The 24,768-nt window shown below is 36.7% G+C and overlaps 1 protein-coding gene across 7 annotated transcripts in view; it reads left to right on the plus strand.

Annotated features, from left to right (window-relative positions):
• The window catches only part of MYO5A (myosin VA), a 192,368-nt gene that overhangs the window by 65,195 nt on the left and 102,405 nt on the right, over positions 1 to 24,768 (plus strand). For all 7 annotated transcript variants that reach the window (XM_030318158.1, XM_030318162.1, XM_030318163.1 and 4 more), the window contains exons 3-5: positions 1,019 to 1,190; positions 3,094 to 3,238; positions 22,949 to 23,105. In XM_030318158.1, the coding sequence (XP_030174018.1) occupies positions 1,019 to 1,190; positions 3,094 to 3,238; positions 22,949 to 23,105 (474 nt within the window). The remainder of the gene's footprint in view (positions 1 to 1,018; positions 1,191 to 3,093; positions 3,239 to 22,948; positions 23,106 to 24,768) is intronic.

A 24,768-nucleotide genomic window follows, 5' to 3' on the forward strand; every position in this document is an offset into this window, starting at 1 on the left:
CAGAGACCAGTGCAAGGACCATTCAATTTGGGGAAGGACATTATATCCTAATAAACAGGCAGGGAGAGATTGAGGAGCAGATTATAAATTCCTTTCCATTTAGCATGATTCATTCCAACCTATTTTGAATATTTGACCTCTATATCTCTGCAATGTTAAGAAAAGTGGCTTTTTACAAAACCAACTAGTCCTTCTCTATAATTAAATTACATTTTTTTTCCTTTTTTATTTGTCATATGTTATTTGCCCTTAATACATAGTTGAGTGATAATTTCCATGCTTGGCTTTGTCATAAAGCCATATTTTCCTTGGCTTTAAAGTGAGTAGTTCTTCTGAACTTTTGCAGCCAATCACCTCATTAAAAATCAAATGAAAACTATGAACTGTAATTCCAAAAGCAATACACATATGTATATATATTTACACATGTGCACATATGCACAGTTACAGTTAATTTCAGGAGATTCTTGGACCTCTCAGGGTTCAGGGGTTCCCAGGTACTTACAACATGCCATGCATTGCCTCATTTAATTTTTATCACACCCCTGTGAGCTATTTCTCTTATGCCCTTTCTACAATGAAGGATTAAGATTAAATAACATACCCAAGGCCACAAAAGAAGTACGTACCAGTTTCAGGATTTGAACCTGGGTTGATCTAACTCTAAAGATAAGCTCTTGACCACTCTTTATTGTCTGTTCACTTATCACAGGTGAAGAGAAAGAGAGAAAAAGAAAGGTTATTTAAAGATTAAAGACTTCTGGTTCCATAACGGGTAAAAAAACGTCTAGGCTTCTCAAACTATATTAGCAAAAATTATTAATACAAGTTAATACATCTAGTGAAAAAGAAGACTCTTCATTTCCACCATTTTCTGTGGCTTTGGGAAATGTGCCAGCAAAAGAATGCATTTAATAGTTGAGAAGCAAATGAGGAATAGGAAATAAGCAAAATGCATGGACTTGTTTCACTTTTATTGCCATGATTTATCCAGATGCTGTACCTTATGCATTTTCAGGATTTGGAATATCGTCTAGATCCAAAGACTAAGGAACTGCCTCACTTAAGAAACCCTGACATACTTGTGGGTGAAAATGATCTCACAGCCCTCAGCTATCTTCATGAGCCTGCTGTGCTCCACAATCTCAGAGTCCGCTTTATTGACTCCAAACTTATCTATACATATTGTGGTAAGTGTGCCTTGCTGTCTGAGTGGACCATGAACTCTTCCGTCTAATGGACGTACCATGGAAATATTGTGCATGGGGAAAGAAGGCTGTCGTTGGATTTCCTCCTAGAGAGAAGATCACTTGAGTTATCAAAAAAGATTTACCAGTGTTCATTAGCTCATTGCATTTTGTGCTGAATAAGCTCTTTTGTAAATTACATAATTTTGCTCAAAAAAAACAAAACAAACAAACAAACAAAAAACCCTGAGCTGGGCTAGGCCCATCTTCCAGATTTTCTTCCTTCCAAAGAAATTATTTGCCAAATTCAGTGACAGTTTGGTAGTTATTTTCATCTCTTACAAGAACTGCTATATGAAGAGTAGATGTCCAGACTTATCTTTGGAGCAAGTTCAAGTTTAGTGTTCTCTTGTTCTCAGTGCAGGACTGACAACTCATAGTAACTATTCTTGCTTGATGTGTTTGTCTGGACCCATGCTCGCTGCATTGTTAGCTGCCAGTGACCCAGCTCAGTAGTCTTTTTCTTTCTCTTGGAAACTAAGCACATGTACATTTGGGTTCTTCCCCCCTTTCCTTCTTTTGTGTCTCTATTTTTTTCTTAACTTTTATTTTCTCCCTTGTCCCTGGCTCTTTTCTCTACTGACTTCTTATCTTTCTTTCACTAATTATTCTCCCCCAGCCTCAGGTCTGGGATTTCATTCATTTTCTTCTAAGTCTATTTGCTTGGTGTAACCAACTCAGCACCTATCATTTCTTCCTTACTCTCCTGCTTTGGACAGGGACAACTATCTTTTCTTCTTAAAGGAATGTATATCTCTTGTATCCTTGATGCTAACTCTTTTTCTTCTCTATTAACTATTTCTGATTGTCAGTTTTCATTTCTCTGTTTACTTTTTTCTTGCATATATGTTACCTTCTCAATAAAGCCTTCGCAGCCCACCTTATCTAAATCATAAACCCTTTTCCCCTTCTAAGTTTCCGTGTTCTTTCTCTGTTTAATTTTTCTCTTTTTTTCCTTTTTACTATCTAACCTGTAATACTTATTTTTTCTTAACTTGTTAATTGTTTGAGTTTCCTACTAGAATATAAGGTCTGTGAGGGTAAAGATTTGTCTTTTTTTGTTTACTGTTATAAACCTAGCACTCAGAAAAGACTTGGGACATACTTGGAACTGAATAAATATTTGTAGAATGAAGGGCTTCATTAATTTAAAATATACTTACTATAAAATTTAAGGAAACAAAAAAAAGGTGTTTAAAAACGAAAAATATATACATGTAATTCACTACTGAAAAAAACCAGTATTATGTTCACATATCCTATATGTGTGTATATGTGAGAAAGTATAAATAGATATGAAATTAGAATTAGTCTGTTGATAGTTTTGTGTCATGTTTTCCTATTACTTTTAATATTCTTTATAAACATGATTTGTAGTGGTAGCACGAATGTCTACCATGTGCTGTTATAGGGATGTAAGAAAATATTTAGCTACTCTTCCTTTATTATATAGTTTGTTTCTGCTTTTCACTACTGTGAATAATATGATAAACATCTTTATGAAAAAAAACCTCTTTGCTTAAATCTCTGGTTATTTCATTTGGATAAATTTCTAAAAGTGTAATTTTCAATTTAAATACTATGAAAATATTTATGTTTCTTTTAACATTGCCATGGTTTTTATCTTTAATAACCTAGGCCAGTTTTTAAATGGTGTTTTAGTTAGGTCTTGGTATATTGTGTTCAGAGGCAAAGGCTGTGATATATTTCGATCTTTAACAATTTGTTAGTTCAATATTAACTCAAGTTGAAATTTGTGTTAACTGTGATTCTCGCTTTACCAAGTTTGATATGTCCATTAGTGTATCACTGACTTCTTCTTTTGCTTTTTTTATCCCTCCCCTAGGTATAGTCCTTGTAGCTATAAATCCTTATGAACAGCTGCCTATTTATGGAGAAGATATTATTAATGCATATAGTGGTCAGAATATGGGTGATATGGATCCACATATCTTTGCAGTAGCTGAAGAAGCTTACAAGCAAATGGCCAGGTTGGTGGGAGCTCTATTTCTTTTTTCATGACTCTTACTAGATGTGATAATTTCTTCTTTGCTGAGTCACAGATATTTTAAAACACAGTTAAGAGCAACTGGTAAATTATTATTAAATAAACAGACTTGACTATTTCAGATGGCCTGCATTATTATTAAAATAACTTCTTATTTATAAAAGAACATCCAATTTTTAAAAACTGACTTTGGGGAGTGCCTGGGTGGCTCAGTCGGTGAAGGGTCCAACTCTTGGTTTTGACTCAGGTCATGATCTCATGGTTCGTGAATTCGAGCCCTGCATCAGGCTCCACACTGACAGTGCAGAGTCTGCTTGGGATTCTTTCTCTCCCTCTCTCTCTCTCTGCCCTTCCCCTGTTCCTGTGCATGTGCTCTCTCTTTCTCTCTCTCTCAAAATAAATAAATAAACTTAAAAAAAACCTGCCTTTGGAATTTCCTCATGATCCTGTGACTATGTGCAAAGACAGATATTATATTTACAGAAGAGCAGATTAAGGGTTGGTGGTAATAAGTGATGGGTTCACTATCATTCAACTAATGAGTGGCAGAACAGAAATAAAAGGGCTGGGGCGCCTGGGTGGCTCAGTCGGTTGAGCGTCCGACTTCAGCCCAGGTCATGATCTCGCGGTCTGTGGGTTCGAGCTCCGCATCGGGCTCTGTGCTGACAGCTCGGAGCCCGGAGCCTGTTTCAGATTCTGTGTCTCCCTCTCTCTCTGACCCTCCCCTGTTCATGCTCTGTCTCTCTCTGTCTCAAAAATAAATAAACATTAAAAAAAAAAAAAAAAGAAATAAAAGGGCTAAGGACAAGAAGAAATCTGTCTGTATCTTAGAGAATTAAATCTCAAGGAAACTGAATTTAACGTTAGTATTATGTTCTAGTGTCCAGTGATCCTGAACAGCATCAGTAAAATGTCTTTGATGTTAATCGTGGAACCCTAACACTATGACAGTAGAAAACCAGAGGAAAAAGCTACTTTCAGGACTAGATTAGACTCTTTTTTTTTTATTTTTATTTTTTTTTTATTTTTTATTTTTGGGACAGAGAGAGACAGAGCATGAACGGGGGAGGGGCAGAGAGAGAGGGAGACACAGAATCGGAAACAGGCTCCAGGCTCTGAGCCATCAGCCCAGAGCCTGACGCGGGGCTCGAACTCACAGACCGCGAGATCGTGACCTGGCTGAAGTCGGGCGCTTAACCGACTGCGCCACCCAGGCGCCCCAAGATTAAACTCTTAATAATGTGATGTAATACAAAACTATGGAGGTATAGAAGAGTATATATTCAATTCATATCTCCCGTCTTCAGGTAAGAACCAGCATATATCCTCAAGCAATTTATGAAGTGGAGAAAAAACTAATACTGCAGAGGTTTTATTTTCTCCTTTCCAAACGGGGAGAGTGTTTGTACGTACTTGGACTAGCATGTGACAGAATTTTAGAATTATTTCATTGACAGAGTCCATAGAAGTCATTATGCCCTTTTATTAATAAATTATTATTATTTCTAATAATAGCTATTAAGTACTCTGTCTTTGCAACATACTGTTTAATTGCCTTCAATTTTTTGAGTAATTTTATCCTCACAGCAACCTTCTGAAGTTAGTATTATTATTAATCTTCATTTTACAAATGAGAAAATATAAGCAATAAGAAGTTACTTAACTTTCTTAAGGCCACAAAACTAGGAACACTAGCTTTCAAATTCCATTAGTCTAACACTGTGAAATATTATATTAAATACAAAATGACTAAATATAGTTTTGTACTATATAACATGGTGTATTATACCAGATTCTGTTATAAAATAGGAACTAGTATCAAAAGTGTAAGAAATGTTACTTTTTGAGGCTTTTAAATTCCATCTATCAGCATAATTTCCCCCTAAAATTAGAAAAACCCACCAATATTTGATGTGTATAATCCTGGAGCATTGCAATACAAGTGAGCACGGCACAAGTACAGCCAGAGAACTATCAGGCAGAGAGGGAATTGCATGGAGTGCTAGGCCCTAAAAATTATCTCTGAAAAATGTTATGCTGCTCATAGAAAATTATATGACTTCTTTGAAAATACTAATCTGAAAAATACTGATATGAAAGTCTGGTTCTCCGCATCTTTGTCACAGGAAATTCAAAAATAGTGTTAGATTTGTCTGAATATTTCTGGCTTTTCAACCCTAGATTTACTTTGGTTTCCTAACATTTCTTCCCTGATGATTCCCCTGTGACTCAGTCAATGTGATTTCTTTACTATAGGTTTGCTGGTTTCTTTTCCTTTTGCTTAGTTTTGTTTTTTAGGCAGTTTTAAAATACGCTTCAGTTATGATTTTATGTTCACCATTTATAAATATATTTATAAGTCTGTACACAGAAAATGTGCTACAGCAGCTAAATAGACCACGTCTCTTAGGCTTATAGTTGGAGATAGATATTGCAGGATCGTTTCTTGGCATTTTTTCCTTACCAAGTGATGAGGTGCCATGTTTACCAGATGTGAATCCTGGAGTTTCACATTTCCAGTACTCTTAGAGGCCCCTTATATCTTCAGGGAAGTTAGAGACACTTGTTCAATAGACCTTTACTGAACACCATCCAGACACTGTCCTGGGCATAGGGGACACAACAGCAAACAAATGAGACAAAATAGACAAAAGTTTTTACCCTCATGAAGTGAGGCAGAAGATACACAGTTTTTCACATATTAATAAGTACTATCCTGGAAAATAAAGTTAGGAAAGTAGGTAAGGAATGCCAGGTAGGCAAGAGGGCATATGTAGTAGTTTCAGGGAAAGCCTCATTGTAAAGCTGCCCTCTCTGTTTTTTTTGCAAACTTAGAAAAACCTTAAACTTACAAAGAGGTTGGAAAAATAGTACACAGAGGTACTGATTTCCTTACCCTCACATTTCCTCCCATGTTAACATGTTATGTAACCATTGTAAATAATTGAAACCAGGAAATGTACATTGTATAATACTGTTAAGTAATCTAAAAACCTTGTTCACTGTTTATCATTTCCCCTCCAATGCCCTTTTTCTGGTCTAGGATTCAATCTAGAATCATACATAGTACCTTGTGTTTCTCCTTAGGTTCCTCCAATCTAGAACTATCCATTAATCCTCTTTTCTTTCATGATTTTGACACTTTTGAAGAATACATACTGGCCAACTATCTTGTAGGCTCTGAGGACACAGCAGTAGAAAAATTAGGCAAAATAGACTCCAAAAATTCTTACCCTCCTGAAAGTTTGAGTTTTTTTCCTGATTGAGTAATTGAGGCTAGCCACACATTTTGGACAGTCATATCACAGAAGTGATGTGCCCTTCATCATATAGAGGAGATACAAGATACTGATTCCTGGGGATACTAACATTGATCACTTAGTTAAGGCAGTATCTACCAGATTTCTCTATTTTAATTACTATTTTAAACTTTGAAATTAATAAGTGTGTTATGGGAAAATACTTTGAGACCATGTAAATATCCTGTTTTTCATCATACTTTCACTTACTAATTTTAACATCCATTGATGATTCTTGACTGCAACAATTTTTACTGTGGTGTTGGTCAAGTGGTCATTTGCTATTTTCTACTGTAAGGAAGAGCTGTTACTTTCCCCCATTTATTTAGTATTTATTTTTTATTTCTATCAGTATGGACTCATGGATATTTATTTTAGTCTATGGATTATCACTATTTATTTTGTTCAAACTCTATCAGATTTTGTTCAAACTCTATCAGATTTATTTTGTTGAAACCTTGGAGCTCTTTTCAAGTGTACTTTCAACAGCCCTTTATTATGTTTTGATCATTTTCTTACATTTTAGCAACATGTGGCTCATTTTCTGATTTCCTTACCCCAACCCTAGAATCAGCTATTTAATTTCTTCAGGGAGCTCTGGTTTCTTTTTTGGAGGAATGGTACTTAGAAACAAAGATCTTTCTGCTAGGAATGCTCATTACTATTGGGGCATCATCTTTAAGCCCAGTTCACAGAGCTAGGAAATAAAGGTTTTCCCATAGCCTTACCAACAGGATGTGTTGTCATACTTTTAAAATTTTGCCACACTGACAGGTGATAAATGGTATCCCAGTGTTGTATTAATTTGCCTTTCTCTAAATATAAAAGTTACACATTTTTACACACACACACACACACATACACACACACACACACACACCGATACATGTCTGTATATATTATTGTGTCTATTTGTATATATATTAAAAAAACTTGAGTTCATATTGATACATCCAATTCCAGTTCAACACCACAGTTTTTATTTTTGCTTTCTCTTTTTCCTTCATTTATCTCCTTTCTTTGGTCTTTAGAAACCTGGTCTCCTTATCCTGTATGTATGTGTATACACACACACACACACACACACACACACATACACACACATATACATATATATATATATGTATATTTCTTTGCTCAATCCTAGAATGTTCATAAAGTAGTAAAGTAGTTCTAAAAATATTATCCCATACTCCCGTCAGAAGCAAATTTACCATTCAAGTACAATATTTGTGTCCAATTCATTTTGTCTTTAGCCTTATGGTATATAAAGTACTGATTTCCAAAGTTACTTAGGTTAGTTCTTTATCTTACTCACTTTATTAGTTTATTCAACCACTTTCCCATATGTGGTCATTTAGATTGTTTTCAACATTTTAAATTCAACAACATTTAAACAATGCTGTAATAACCTGGTGCATATGTATTTATGTATTTTTGGAAATGTAGCTTAAGGTAGGTTGCTAAACGTGACATTGCTAGGTCAAAAGGTAGGTTTAAATGTAGTTTAGTAGGTATTTCCAGATTCCCTCTAGAAGGGTTATACGGGTTTTTATTTCTGCCAAAAATGTTCAAGAATGCCTGCTTCCCCATAGCCTCATCAACAAAAAATATGTAGTTTTTCTTTGCAGTTCTTCACTATCCAGTGGTATCTCAAGGTTGTTTATATTTGTATTTCTTTAAATATGAGTGAATTTGAACATCTTTTTGTATGTTTAAAAGCCATTTTGTCAATGTGTTTGTGTCTTTGTTTATGCAGTGAACTGTCCATTTATGTCTTTTCAGTTTTTCGGTTGTGCGTTTAGTCCTTTGGTCCTCAATTTTAAGAGTTAAAAAATACATTAGGGATATTAGCTCTTTGTGGTATATATTGTAAATATCCCCCCTCCATTTATAAGTTTTCTTTTGATTTTATTTGTGCTGTTTTTTTTCCATGCAAAATTATCAATCTTTTATTTTATTACTAGAGATTTTGAGTCATTATTAAAAACCTTTCTCTAGGGGTGCCTGGGTGGCTCAGTCAGTTAAGTGTCTAACTCTTGATTTCAGCTTAGGTCATGATCTCATGGCTCATGGGTTCGAGCCCTGATCAGGTTCTGTGCTGACATGGAGGAACCTGCTTGGGATTCTCTCTCCTCTCTCTGCTCTCTCTCTCTCTCTCTCTCAAAATAAATAAATAAACTTAAAAAAAAAAAAAAACAAAACCCAACGCCTTTTCCTATACCAGGGTAAAAGAGGAATTTATCCATGTTTTCTTCTTTGTATTGTTTTATAATGTACCTTTAGGTCCCTGATCCCATTGAAGTTTATTCTTTTGTATTATATGAGATATGGATCTAAATTTATCTTTTTTCCAAATGCTTACCTAGTTACCCCAGCAGCACTTATTAAGAAACCTATTTTGCCCCAGTTATTTCAGATGTCACTTGTCATATCCTAGGTTTTCTCATGTTTTGGGGTCAATATCTTGGCTCGGTTCTTTTCACCTCCCTTTATGTCTTCATGTCCTAGTACCACACTGTTTTTTTTGTTTTTTTATGTTTATTTTTGAGAGAGGGATAGAGAGAGAGAGAGCAAGCGAGCAAATGGGGGAGGGGCAGAGAGAGAGAGAGAGAGAGACAGAGGATGTGAAGCAGGCTCTGTGCTGACAGCAGAGACCCTGAAGTGGAGCTCAAACTCATGAACCGCAAGATCATGACACTTTAACTGAGTGAGCCACCCAGGCGCCCCCTCACTCTGTTATTCATTCATTCATTCATTCATTCATTTATTTAAAATATGAAATTTATTGTCAGATTGGTTTCCATACAACACCCAGTGCTCATCCCAACAGGTGCCCTCCTCAGTGCCTATCACCCACTTTCCCCTTACATTGTTTTAATTATAGTGGCTTTGTAGTATTTTTTTTAATGTTTGGTACCATTAAACCCTCTCATAGTTTGTCTTTTTCATTATTTTCCTAGCTATCTTTAGGTGTTTGTTTTTCCGTAGAGACTTTGATATCAACTTACCTAACTCCATAAAAACTTAAGCTCTCTTTTGAGTAATAAAATGAAAGAAAGGGGGCGCCTGGATGGCTCAGGTGGTTAAGCATCTGTTGATTTTGGCTCAGATCATGATCTCATGGTTTGTGAGTTCGAGCCCTGTGTCGGGCTCTATGCTGACAGCTCAGAGCCTGGAGCCTGCTTGGGTTCTTTCTCGCCTTCTCTCTCTGCCCCTCCCCCATTCATGTTCTGTCTCTCTCAAAACAAGTAAATAAAACTTAAAAAAAAAAAATAACATGAAGGAAAGGATAAAGCAAGTCATTCACATATCTGGGGAAGAATATTCCAAGCAGAAAAATCATCAACTGCAAGGATCCTACCAAGAGGTGTGGGCTGTCATAGCAAATTTGACTTATCTGAGTGTGGGTTTTGAACAGAGGAATGGCCTCATCTTGCAGCTATGATAAAAATTAACCATAAATTGCTGCCAAAAATACATATCCTAAATCTAATCAGGAAGAAACACCAGAAAAACTAAAAATGAGGAGCATTGTACAAAATAACTATAGATACCCTTCAAAATTATGAAGGTCAGAGAAGTCCAGGAAAGGCTGAGGAAGCATTTAGATTAAAAGTGATGAACAATACATGCAGTTAAATGCAGTGAATATTCTGAATTGAATCTGTGATGATGGAAAGGTAAGGTAAACTGTAGAGAACATTGCTGGATGGTTGATAAAATTGGAATATAGATATCTGTGAAATAAATAATATTACTATGTCACTGTTACATTTCCTGATTTTGATTACTATAGATGTATAAAAGCATGTCACTGTTCTTAAGAAATATAGTACTCTAAATTATGTAGGAGCCATCATGTCTGTAACCTACTCTTGAATATTTCAGAAAATATAAGAGAAATAGAGAGGTTAATAAAACAAACAGGCAAAACCTAAACAATTGGTGAATCTGAGTAAAGCATATATGGGAGTTCATTTTACTAGTTTTGTAATTTTCTGTGAGTTTGAAATCAGTGGGGGAAAAAAAACCAGTTTGAAATCATATCAAGACTAGTTAGAAAACAAAAGCAAAAATTAAAAAAAGAGTTGGTAGTAGGACAAGGGTAGAATCCAAGAGACTAGTTAGGAGGTTTTTATATTGATCCAATTAAGAAATAATAATCCAGTTGAAGAGTATATTAATGAAGATGGTAAGAGTGGATGGATGGATTCTGGATATATTTTTAAGATAGAATGGACAAAGGCTTGCTTATGTGAGGGTATGAAAGAAAAAGAGGAGTCAGGGATGGAGGCAAGGTATTTGGTCTGAGCACCAGAAAGTGGAAGTTGCCATTTACTGAGATGGAAGAGATTGAAGGAAGAGCAGGTTTTGTATGTGGGGTGGAAGGGAGGGAGGAGGAAGGGTTAGAGTTTCATTTTAGGTATCTATTCTCAAAACAAAACTGATACAAATGATTCTTCCCCAGTAGGCATATGTCCAATGACAATAGCAATAACCAGGATCCTTGCCTCAGGACTCCTTTCTAAGCTTTTATAGAGAGCAGTGCCCTCCTAGAATACCTTCATAGTCTAGCCTCTTACTTTTAATAGTCCCTTTGACTTACAGAGGAGATGTGCAAGTGTCAGTGGGCTGCTGTCTCTGTTTTTCTTCTCATGTTCTTGTTTCCCATTCTTGCCAGTCTTTTCTCATGCTGCCACTGATTGCTCTTTGGTAACTAAATGACAGTAAATTTTCCTTAACACATAATTTTTTTTCTTTTATTTCCTTAAAACCAGGCAATATTGATCAATTTGGTTTATTTTCTTTCCATTGTAAAAGGTAAATAAACTTTTTTGACTAAGTTTCATTTATAGGTTTTCTTTTTTTAAAAAATATTTTGAGAGAGAAAGAGTGTGCATGCAAGGCAGGGGTGGGGAGGGGGGGCCTGGTCAGAGGCAGAAAGAGCAAGAAACAGAGGATCCAAAGCAGGTTTTGCACTTGTGAGCACAAAGCCAAATTCAGGGCTCAGGCTCACAAACTGAGTTCATAAAGTCCTGGACTGAGGTCAGAAATTTTACTGACTGAGCCACCCAGGCAACCCTGGGTTTTCTTGACATAAATTAGTTTATATGCATAACCTTGGTATAATGAAAAAGAGCTCTGTACTAATCACACATGCATCAATAAATAACCATGTAAGGTTCAATCTCCTCATCTGCCTTAGTCTCAGTTTTATTACCTATAAAATGGAGCAATTTCACTGGATGGTTTACCTTGACACTTATATAGTATTCTGTGGTATGCGTTTGTTACCTTGTTGTTTCATGGAGACTAATACATAAGCATTTTGCTCTTCCTAGTAGAGAGCAGACTATGGTAAGGAGTTGTGTAGTAAAGCAGAAGGAGCATGGTATAGACTTTCTTCTTGGAAACCAGGAGGTGTGGTATGTGACATTCATAGAGCTCTGTTCTAAACTTGGATAAGCCATCTAACCTCTCTGTGTTATTTTCCCCAATAAGGAAAAAAAAAATACCTGTTGTGCTTACTTCAAAGGTAAAAAGTATATTAGATGATAAACATAAAAGCACTTTGAATAGCATAACATAGAGACTTAATGAAACACTATGTTGTACACCTGAAACTAATGTAACATTCTATGTCAACTATACTTCAGTTAAAAATTTTAATAAGTATTTAAGTATAGGCTGTTACTATCATCAGTCCTCATCATTATGAAGTCTTAGGTCTATATTCTCTTTTCATTTACTTTAGCCTCTCATCTGGTTATATTCTTTTAAAAAATTTTTTTAAAAATGTATTTTTAGTTTTTGAGAGAGAGAGAGAGAGAGAGAGAGCATGTGTGTGCATGTGTGTACAAGCAAGGAAGGGGAAGAGAGAGGGGTTGGCGGGAGGGAATCCCAAGCAGGCTCCATGCCCATTGTGGACCCCAACTTGGGGCTTGATCTCATGACCATGAAATGCAACCTGAGCCGAAATCAAGAGTCAGATGCTTAACCAACTGAGCCACCCAGGCACCGCCCCCCTTTTTTTGTTAATTGTTTTTTTTAATTATTTTTTTTATTTTTATTTTTTAGAGAAAGTGTGTGCAAGCAGGGGAGAATGGTAGAGGGAGAAAGAGAAAATCTTAAGCAGGCTTTACGTTCAGCTCATAACCTGTCATGGGACTTGATCCCATGACCCTGGGATCATGACCTGAACTGAAATCAGGAGTCAGACACTCAACCAACTGAGCTCAACCAACCCAGGCACCCTATTACTCTTGATTATTTATTGCTAGGCCTTTTCTTAGGGTGGCTCCTTCTTTCATTTGGCTAGGCACTTTTTCTTTTTAATATTTTTTTTCAACGTTTATTTATTTTTGAGAGATGGAGAGAGACAGAGTAAGATTGGGAAGGGGCAGAGAGAGAGGGAGACACAGAATCTGAAGTAGGCTCCAGACTGTGAACTGTCAGTACAGAGCCCGACATGGGGCTCAAACCCACGAACTATGAGATCATGACCTGAGCTGAAGTTGGACACTTAACTGATTGAGCCACCCAGGGGCCCCTAGGCAGTTTTTCTGAAGGCTTCTCTGTCCTGAGTTTCATTGGCCTGCTATTATAGATTATAAAATCTCTCCTCTTACCAACTGTGACTCTGCTGCCCTGTGGTACCAAGTATCCTATTTATGCAAATAGACTTGAAGTAATATATGCTACCTGGTAAGGAACTTTAGGTATGATATATAAAGGTAGATTAACTTGTATTAAGAGCTACCAGGTTTAGATGTCTGCTGTGCAAGCATGGGAGCAGACATCATCACCCCTGCCTTACAGGTGAGGAAACTGAGGAAAATAACTTGTTCAGGCTGTCAGCCTAATAAATAGAATCTAGGAGCTGGTATTTGGTTCTAGCTTTGAGACTCCAAAACCTTTCTTCTTTGTCATTTTCTTATTTTCAATTACACTCCCCTATTCTAATACATTTACTCCCTCAAATTAACATTGCATACATAAATTTTGCATGTTTTATTTAGCTTAGAATTTCCTTCTCCATGCTCCTGTTTCTGCCCGATTTTTATGTATTCTTCATGATCCCACTCAAGTTTTACTTTGAGACTACCTCAGCTCCTTGTATATGACTGTTCTTCAGGATTCTTGAAAAATTTGGCACTTAGTGGGTACTAGCTGCCCCGTAAAGTTGTAGAAGCATTAAAATACAGTAAGTATGAGTCTATAAAAGTTATAAATATATGTAACTGGCTATTTCTGTTAAGACACCTTTATATTAAGGCTCTGTAGTGATGGAACAGAGAATTCAATTTGACATGAGAGGATCTGATAGCAGTGTGACCAGTTTCTCAGGAATTGAATGACCTTAATTGTCTCTCTGACTCTCTAAAGCACAGCTTTCACCAGTGTGCCGGCACATTCTATTGATAGATTGATTGATTGTGCAAGCAGGGGAAGGGCAGAGAGAGAGAGAGAGAGAGAGAGAGAGAGAGAGAGAGAGAATCCCAAGCAGGCCCTGTGCTGCCAGCATGGAGCCTGATTCAGGGCTGAAACTCACAAACCGTGAGATCATGACCTGAGCCAAAACCAAGAGTCAGATGCTCAACCAAGCCACCCAAGGTGCCCAATAGTTTATTTTTGCTTTTGTTTCCTTTGCCTTGGGGCACTTGTCTAGTAAGAAGTTGCTGTGGCCAAGGTCAAACTGGTTGCTGCCTATTTTCTTCTATAGGATTTTGATGGTTTCCTGTCTTACACTTAGGTCTTTCATCCATTTTGAGTTTATTTTTGTGTATGGTGAGAAAGGGGTCCTGGTTCATTCTTCTGCATGTCACTGTCCAGTTTTCCCAGCACCATTTGCTAAAGAGACTGTCTTTTTTCCATTGGATATTCTTTCCTGCTTTGTCGAAGATTAGTTGGCCATACATTTTTGGGTCCATTTCTGGGTTATCTGTTCAGTTCCACTGATCTGTTTTTGTGCCACTACTATACTGTCTTGATGATTACAACTTTGTAATACAGCTTGAAGTCCAGAATTGTGATGCCTCCAGCTTTGGTTTTCTTTTTCAACATTATTTTGGCTACTTAGAGTCTTTTCTGGTCCATACAAATTTTAGAATTGTTTGTTCTAGCTCTGTGAAGAATGCTGGTGTTATTTTGACAGGGATTACATTGAATGTGTAGATTGCTTTGATTTTTTTTTTTTTTCAACGTTTATTTATTTTTGGGACAGAGAGAGACAGAGCATGAACGGGGGAGGGGCAGAGAGAGAGGGAGACACAGAATCGGAAACAGGCTCCAGGCTCTGAGCCATCAGCCCAGAGCCCGACGCGGGGCTCGAACTCACGGACCTCGAGATCGTGACCTGGCTGAAGTCGGACGCTTAACCGACTGCGCCACCCAGGCGCCCCCTGTGTAGATTGCTTTGAATAGTATCAACATTTTAACAATACTTATTCTCCCAATCAATGAACATGGAATGTTTTTTTCATTTCTTTGTGTCTTCTTCAGTTTCTTTCATAAGCTTTCTATAGTTTTTAGCATACAGATCTTTGACCTCTTTGGTTAGTTTTATTCCTAGGTATTTTATGGGTTTTGGTGCAGTTGTAAATGGGATCGATTCCTTGATTTCTCTTTCTAGTGCTTCATTATTGGTGTATAGAAATGCAACTGATAGCTGTATGTTGATTTTATATCCTGTGATTTTGCTGAATTCATATTATCAGTTCTAGGAGTTTTTTGGTGGAGTCTTGGGTTTTCCACATAGAGTATCATATCATCTGCGAAGAGTGAAAATTTGACTTCTTCCTTGCCAGTTTGGATGTCTTTTATTTCTTTGTGTTGTCTGATTGCTGAGGCTAGGACTTGTGGTGAGAATGGACATTTTGGTTGCGTTCTTTTTGTTTGTTTAATTTTTAATTTTTTATTGCTTATTTATCTTTGAGAGAGAGAGAGAGAGAGAGAGAGAGAGAGAGAGAGCGCGCATGCACCAGCAGAGGAGGGGCAGAAAGAGAGGGAGGCACAGGATTCAAACCAGGCTCCAGGCTCTGAGCTGTCAGCACAGAGCCCAATGTGGGGCTCGAACTCATGAGCCGTGAGATCATGACCTGAGCCAAAGTCGGATACTTAACTGACTGCGCCACCCAGGCACCCCTTCCCTGTTGTGTTTTTGAGCTTAGGGGGAAAGCTCTCAGTTTTTCCCCATTGAGGATGATATTAGCTGTGAGTCTTTTGTATATGTCCTTTATGATCTTGAGGTATGTTCCCTCTATCCCTACTTACTTGGAGGTTTTATCAAGAAAGGGTGCTGTATTTTGTCAAATGCTTTCTCTGCATCTATTGAGAGGATCTTGTGGTTTTTATCCTTTCTTTTATTAATGTGATCTGTCACATTGATTGATTTGCGGATATTGAACCAAGCCTGCATCCCAGGAATAAACCCCACTTGATTGTGGTGAATAATTCTTTTAATGTATTGTTGGATTTGGTTTGCTAGTATCTTGTTGAAAATTTTTACATCCATGTTCATCAGGGAAATTGGTCTGTAGTTCTCCTTTTTACTGGAGTCTTTGTCTGGTTTTAGAATCAATATAATGCTGGCTGAAGCCACATCTTTAAGTCATCACAGTAAAAAACATGGCTTTGGAAGAAAGCCTTATATCACGTGAACATAATATTTTCTCTTTTCAACAAGTGATTAAATAAGAAACAATTAGATTGATTGCCTGCAAAAAAGTAAACCTCTAGATTTTGTTTAATGCAAACATGTTCACTTATAAGCTAAAAATTAGATGCAGGTGCTTGTACACTTACCTAAAGTAAATGGCAACACCCAGTGGATGGCTATCAGAGAGTCAACATCAACATGGGTGGATATATTAAGTTGTGTTCCGCATGAGTCAGGTCTGAGGTTGGCATTACTTAGCTGAGTCATGAATGACCAGGATGTGAATGAGAAGTATGCTCATTAAATTTGCAGAGAAGAGGTTGATGGTCTTAGAAGATATGAATAGTATTCAATATGACCATGATGAACTAGAGAGATTACATTTTTTAAAGGGTAAAGTTCAGAAGGAAAATCTATAAAAGAATACACCTGATATAAAATTAAAACTTAATAGATACAAGAAAAGGTTGGGGTGACCAAATAGATACAGGTATAAAGACTAGATAGATATAGATACTGAAAACCAAAGAAGGAAAATGGACTACGATGTAACTCTTCTCTTTCATTAACCCAGAGTGGCTATTCTATTCTTGAATAATTTTTCCCCTGAGATTTCAGGTGTCTCTATATAATTTAATTCCCATTGCCTTCTTCCTATACTACCTAGTTTTTCCTAATCATGTAAAAGTCAATTAAGGCATCACCTTTTCAAGAAAGTATTTCCTGACATCATCTTCTTACATCTCCCACCAATTTCATATCCTTCCTCCCTTGTTTCATAGTCTCCTGGATAGACCTCTTTTCTAGCAATTACTTCCCTATATTTTAACTATACTTTCAATAAGTACAATTCTCTCTCAATAAACAATGGCCCCAGAGTCTTTTATCTTCATAAAATGATTGGCACATTGTGGCTGTTCATTACATGTTTTTTGAATAAATGAATGAAACAGTATTTTTAGGTGGGGGCTTTTAGTTCACATTAGAGCCCCTGCAACCACCATTGATAAAACAGGTCAGAAGAGCTTACCTCCAAGACACCCAGTACCCAGGTATTTGGTATTACTGTAGAGGCCCTTGAGAGAACTGGCCAAGCCGGAAATCATAAATCTTTGGTTCATGCAGCCTTAAGATGGTCCAGATTGATCTGTCCTTGATGAAGAGTGGAGAATCTCTGTTCTTTAACTTGGTTTTGTCTGGCTTTTGAAGTGATATCTATATCCTACAAGTAGAAAGAAGGTTCTTGTAATATAAGGACAAGAGTACTTGAAGCATTATAAATACTGACTGATCAGATAGTCAAAATTTCAAAGAACTATAAATTATTATTTACACATATATAACCATTTAAAGCTCACAGCTCAAATGAATAGAAAAGGGTAGCCTATGATATTCACCTTGAACCATAAATTTTTTAAAATTTTTTATTTATTTTATTCAAGTATAAATAACACAGTGTTATACTAGTTTCACACTTACAATATAATGATTCAGTAATTCTATACATTATTCACTTTTCATCACGATAAGTGGACTCTTAATCCCCTTCACCTATTTCACTCATCCTCCCACCCACCTCCCTTTTGGCAACCACCAATTTGTTCTCTGTATTTAAAAATCTGTTTTCTTTTGGCTTTTTTCCTTTGTTCATTTATTTTGTTTCTTAAATTCCACATGTGAATGACATTATGGTATTTGTCTTTCTCTGACTGACTTATTTCACTTAGCATAATATCTTCTAGGTCCATCCATATTGTTGCACATGGTAAGACCTCTGTCTTTTTTATGGCTGAATAACATTCCATTGTGTAAATATACCACATCTTTATCCATTTATCTATGGATGGATACTTGGGTTGCTTCCATATATTGGCTATTGTAAATAATGCTGTAGTAAACATAGGAGTATCTTTATCTCTATCTATCTATATTTTCAAATTAGTGTTTTCGTAGGTTTTTTTTTGGGGGGGGGGGCTAAATATCTAGTAGTGAAATTACTGGATCATAGATAGGGTGATTCTATGTTAAAATTTTTGAGGAACCTCATAGTGTCTTTCACAGTGACTTCACCAGCTTGCATTCCCACCAACAGTGCATGAGGGTTCCTTTTTCTCCACATCTTTGCCAACATTTGTTGTTTCTTCTCTTTTTGCTTTTAGCCATCTGACAGGTGTGAAGTGATATCTCATTGTAGTTTTGATTTGCATTTCCCTGATGATGACTGATGACGAGCATCTTTTCATGTGTCTGTTTGCCATCTCTATGTCTTTTTTAGAAAAATGTCTATTCATGGCTTCTGCCTATTTTTAAATTGGATTATTTGGGGGTTTTTGGTATTGAGTTGTATAAGTTCTTTAAATAGTTTGGATGTTAACCCCCTTATTGGATATGTCATTTGCAAATCTCTTCTCTTATTCAGTAGGTTGCCTTTTTTGTTTTATTGTGCAAAAGCTTTTTATTTTGATAAATAAAAATAGTTTAGGGCACCTTGATGGCACAGTCGGTTAAGCCTCTGACTCTTGATTTCAGCTCAGATCATGATCTCACAGTTCATGAGCCCCACATTGGGCTATACGCTGTTAGTGCAGAGTCTGCTTGGGTTTTTCTCTCTGCCCCTGTCCCACTTGCACACACACTCTCTCTTTTTCTCAAAATAAATAAATACACATTAAAAAAATAGTTTCATTTTGCTTTTGTTTCCCTTACCAAAGGAGACAGACATATCTAGAAAAATGTTTTCTGCAGCTGCTGTCAAAGACCTTACTGCCTATGTTTTCTTCTAGGAATTAAGGTTTTATGTCTTTAATCCATTTTGCATTTATTTTTGTGCATGGTCTAAGCAAGCGTGAACCATAAAATATTTGTCCCTGATGGTTTTGTCTGTTTTCTCCTCATCTCTGTCATACTTTTCCTGTTTTTCCTTTTGTGTGTCTTTATTATGTGTTAACCTTCTCTCATCTGTGTCTCTGCTTGACTCCCCACTTCTACCTATCTCGCTCTTGTTCTATCTTTTGGGCATTTCTTCGTATGGCCACATAGAACTGAAAAACATTTTAAAAACTTTATTGTACCTACAAATTTCTACTTCCTGTGTTTAATTTAAAAGCATTTAATTGCATTGCCCGGGTAGGTCAGTTGGTCGAATGTCTAACTCTTGATTTCGGCTCAGGTCATGATCTCATGGTTTTGTGAGATTGAGCTCCACGTTGGGCTCTGCACTGGCAGCATGGAAACTGCTTGGGATTCTCTCTCTCCCTTTCTCTCTGCCTCTCCTGCACTTGCACTCTTTCTCTCTCAAAATAAATAAATAAACATTTATAAATAATAAAAGCAGGTGAATTGATTATTTTACATTTTTCCTCATTGTAGCCCTTTTTTGATTTTGGCCATCTTAAATCCAGGGATCCTCCAGAGAAGAAATGTTGCTCATTTCAAATATGGCCACTCAAGACCATCTGAGTGTCTACAGGCCTGTCCTTTCCCAACTATTCTGGGTCCTAAGAGTTTACCTTGGCTAGAGTGCAGGCTGTAGACCACCCAAGATTTGAAAAATCCACTCCAGAGTTAGACTTTTAGATTATAGTACTTTAGAATTTGAGAAGGACTTTGGGTACTATTTAATCTTAAAGATGAGAAAACTGTGACCCATAGAGGTCATGCAATTGTTCTAAGCTATGTACCTGGTAAATGACAGATCTAAAATTAGAACCTGGATGCGAAGGAGCTTATATAATGAAAGAGTGGTGCTTATTTATATATTGGAATGCTCTACTAACCTTGGTAAAAAAGGGAAGCCTGCCAAAAAGTCAGGGAAATATAAAAGAAATAATAAAATCCCTTTAAAAATTTTAAAAACTATTGATCATATGGATCCAGGATCCTATATCCTGGAAAAGAAAATGTATATGGCATGTGCTTTATATCAGTGCATATATGTATGTATTTGTCCAAATCTCTGTTCATTTGAATAGTTTTTGATCTTATCATCTTTAATATTTTTCTTCTTCCCCAGATTATAGGAAAGGGCTATTTCACATGAACTTTTAGATTTTTGATATAACATTTTGATATTAAGACTTGGAAGTAGCCTTTTAAACGCAGTACAGTTTAGAATAGCAGTTCCCATTAATAATTTTGTCAGACTTGTGGAAGCCTCCTCACCTTGTTTGCTCTTGGAAGGAGTGCTGTCACACAGGCACAGTGACAGAACTGATCATGCAGAAATTACAAAGAGATAATTTTTCCACTCATACTGTAGAAGGGAATCCGAAAACTATTGATACTATGCCTTGATTAATGTATCGAAAAAAGGTGAATTCTGGGGACATTTTAAATGACTAAAAGAAAGTGCACTGGCACCAAAATGAGAACTGTTTTATTAGATGATTTATTTTGAAATCAGCCATGAATCAGCAGAGGCAATGGGAGTATTCAGTTCCATCTGTAAATTCAAATAAAAAGAAAGATGATGAGATGATGAGTATGAGATTCCATGATGTGTCATAAAAATGGGGATTACATGCAAGCTTGTACTATACAAATTAAACATTCCTTAGTGTGTCACCTTGATCCTCCTGATTTTCCCCACAATATGGGAGTCTGGGTGTTAGGAATAGGCTGCTATCTGTCCTGGTAATGTGATGTAAGTGTGCATACTCAGGCCTGAACTGCGTACTCCTACTGTATTTTTCAAGGTCTATAAAATAAGACAGTTAGCCTCATTTCTCAAAAGAAAAAGAAACTTTTCCTCAGAAAAGTCCTAAATTTCTACTTTGAAAATTTATTGCCAAGTACTGTGGATTCTATCACTTTGGTGTCTCTGAAACCCATCTACCTCTCTCAGTCAGGACCACCACAACCTTTACTCACACTTTGATAATTTTACATCTGGACACCCTGCTGCCCATAGTCCATATTGCTGCCAGAGTGATTTTTACTAATTAGATTGTGTTATTTTCTGTGTAAAACCCTATAATGGCACTCCATCATTTTTAGGTAAACTTCAGATTCCTTAACCTCTCATGTAAGAACTTTGTGATCATGTTCTTGGTCATTTCTGCAACCTTATCTGTCATAACTCCATGTTCCAGCCAAATTGAATTATAACTTCTCATTATAATTATAATTATAACTTCTCATGCTTCTGAGCTTTTATTTTGTTGTCTCTTTTCCCTGGTATGTTTCCTTTCTGACTTCCCCGTCCCTTGCTTTTTCCTAGTTATCATTCTAGACCTTGTTCTGGTATCTTCTCTAGGGAGCCTTCCCTGATCACCTCTTCCTCCTTTCAGTGCCCCATCACAAGTATTATAATCTTGAATTACTAGGTCTCTCATTCCTGTTAGACCATTCACCACTGAGGACACGGATCCCAGCTTATTTAATTTGTATCCCTAGTATTTAGCACAATGTTTAGCATGTAGTAGGTGTTTGATAGGTGTAGTAGGTATATTTGTTGGATAAATAAGTCTCCTTTTAAAGATAAAAAGATCATCTTCTGTAGTAGAATAACCTCCCCATCTTGTGGCCTTGTAGGATAGTCCCACTAAAAATCTTTGATATCATCCTGATCCTGTCCCTTTGCAAATTAAGGGCACAAATGATACCACCTTTATGTACTTGTTCTGTTATTTTGATAAAAAGCTGGTTGCAGGTTCCATCTTAGGAAGTACAATTTCCTACTTCTGTCCTAGTAGAAATTGTAGTCTAAACAGAAAGATTTATTCTTAGGCTAGGTTGCTCATTGAAGTTTTATTTACTTATAATCAATACACATTTATTGAGTTTCTGTGATGTGTCGGGCTCTGGATTAGGTGCTGGATATTAAAGATAAAGATGATCTAGGTCTTTATCCTCAAAGAAATGATAGTCTTATGAGCAAGTATATCAGAGTTTTTGAGTCATTGTGTGGGTGAATTAAAGAGGTAATAGTAGTTTTTGAGTTGTGACATATTTGAACAAATCACCAACAAATAAATGAAGCGTTTCTTCTCTACTAATGAGGACACTTTCAGCAGAAGCTGGAGTTCGTGGGAGACATTACTTTAAGGACTGTTAAATACTAGACAATTTATAATTTTAATAGGATTTTCTTTTAAATTCCTTTGCTGTGGCTCCTTTCTCTTCTGAGGTGATTGACAACAGTACTGTAGTATACTAGAATTATTATCCAGAAATTAAATAATGTGTTTGAGACATGTACACACAAAAAATTCAGAGACCCTCTATTACAGGTTCACCTCAGATGTGATGTTCTCTGATTCGATGCTTTATATCTTCTTCCCCCTCTCTGTTCATTACTAGTTTATGAGTAGTTATTTTTTTTAAGTTTGTTTGTTTGTTTGTTTGTTTGTTTATTTATTTAGAGATAGAATGCACATGTGTGTAGGGGAAGGTCAGAGAGAGAGTGAGAGAGAGAGAGAGAGAGAGAGAGAGAATCCCAAGCAGGCTCTGCACTGTTAGCACAGAGCCCATTGTGGGGCTCAAACTCACAAACCTGTGAGATAGTGACCTGAGCCAAAATCAAGAGTCAAATGCTTAACTGACTGAGCCACCCAGATGCCCCTGTAAGTAGTTACTTTTATTAGGAAATATCATTCTTATGTTCCTTCCCACATTTCTGGACATATGAACCAGGAGAAATTCACCATGGCTCTTTGATGAGAGCACAGAGGAAATAATGTTAATAACATTCAGGAGTGGGCAGCACTGACAGTTACTCTTCTTTGTTTTACAGAGATGAACGAAATCAGTCCATCATCGTAAGTGGAGAGTCTGGGGCAGGAAAAACAGTTTCAGCTAAGTATGCCATGCGATACTTTGCAACTGTAAGTGGTTCTGCCAGTGAAGCCAATGTTGAGGAAAAGGTCTTGGCCTCCAACCCCATTATGGAGGTAAGACAGCAGCAGCCTTGACCTTGTTACTATATTTTCTTAAGAAACATGCCCCAAAAATTGAAACACCACATGTAAGAAAGTTGAGGATGTCCTGGCCACTAAAAGTAGGAAAATACTTTTCCACATATTAGTAAGAATATACCTCAGAAAAGTAAAAAGTCAGTAAGGTAGACATTTGAGTAAAGCCCAGCTATGGAGGCATTTACTTTATTCCATAATCCTGCACTTTTAACCTACCTTTGAATTGTTGCCTCTAAATAGCTGGTAGTGGTATTTCATTTTCTAAATTTCTATTCTCCTAGTTATTTGACTCCTATCTATTGTTCCTTGTAGTAGAAGTGTGTTCCTCATTTCCCTCTAATTCTGAGTTCATAGGATTCTCCATGCTCAAGCATGAAGAATTTTATCATCCCTTTGCCCACATTTCATTTTCTATACTTAGTACAACCTGTTAGCCTTTTCTATATTTTTCCCCCAGATTTTAACTATAAGCTTAAGTCATGATCTTATGAACATTTTTCTTCTTGTTTTTGTCTAGCATATCACAAAGCTGTAGGCTAGAAAAAGAAATTCAGTACAATTTAATAAATTCCTGAGAAAGGACAACTACAAAAGGATGTCCTTTCAAAGGTGAAATATGTATAGAGTGGAAATGCTGATTCCAAAGAAAGTGGACCTGTTTGTGTGAGAATTTGAATATTCCAGGATTTGTAGTTAGAGAATTATCTGTCTATTAATATGATTTTAAGAAAGTCAAACATTTTTGCAAGAAGTCCCATTAAATGGAGAAAAGTATTTCTCATTAATAATGGAGATAAATTATTTTAGACAGGGAGGAACAAACCTTTCTCATTGAGAATTCAAGTCAGCATTGTTTATTCCTGTTTTTTTCCTTTGTCAAGCCTTATTTGTCACCCAAACACAGACGGAGTTTAGAACTGGCCTGGTGCACCTGTGGTACAAGTGGTTTTTGCAATAATCAGTCCAGAGGTAATTGTGCCTGGTTTGCAGTGCCATGTGTGACACTTCAGAACAGAGTGCTGTGACCCCTTGCCCACAGGGCTGTCCTCCAGAGCAGCGGAACTTCTCTTCTTGGGATTGAGAGGACAGGATATGCTGGGGAAGTTATGGGGCTGCCTGGGCTAAGTGCACTGTGGAAAGAGAACTGGAGAAGCTTTCTGAAGTGGCACAGACTGGGGGAAACAGGTTTATGCCAAAAAGAGTAGTAGAGAATTTAAGCAAATATTAAGATTTCGGAAGAATTTAAGCTACAGATGCCAACTGTAGTGCTGGATGCCACAGTTAATATTGGGGAAATATAATCTGTAGAGCCATGTTTTGGGTTTGGGGCAGAAAACAACAGGCCTTTGCTTTGCTTCCTACCATCAGTTTGACTATTTTTGGTCACAACAACAAATTCTCTGTATTTGGCAATAATTTAGCTCATTCTTAGTCCCTAATGTTAGAATATCCCAGTCTAAGTTGTGATGGCATCCAGGAACCCCACCTTTTCTAGACGTGGACCATATAATAATGTAAGTCCAGAATGAACCTTCTAGAATATGTCAAGTTGATTGACATATTTTATGACCTTGCTATATTCTCATTCAAAAAATAGTACATCGGTTTTTCCACAATACATAGTTCACTTGTGTTAGCA

This window comes from Lynx canadensis, chromosome B3 (genome assembly GCF_007474595.2).
Source record: "Lynx canadensis isolate LIC74 chromosome B3, mLynCan4.pri.v2, whole genome shotgun sequence".
In the NCBI taxonomy this organism is placed as follows: Eukaryota; Metazoa; Chordata; class Mammalia; order Carnivora; family Felidae; genus Lynx; species Lynx canadensis.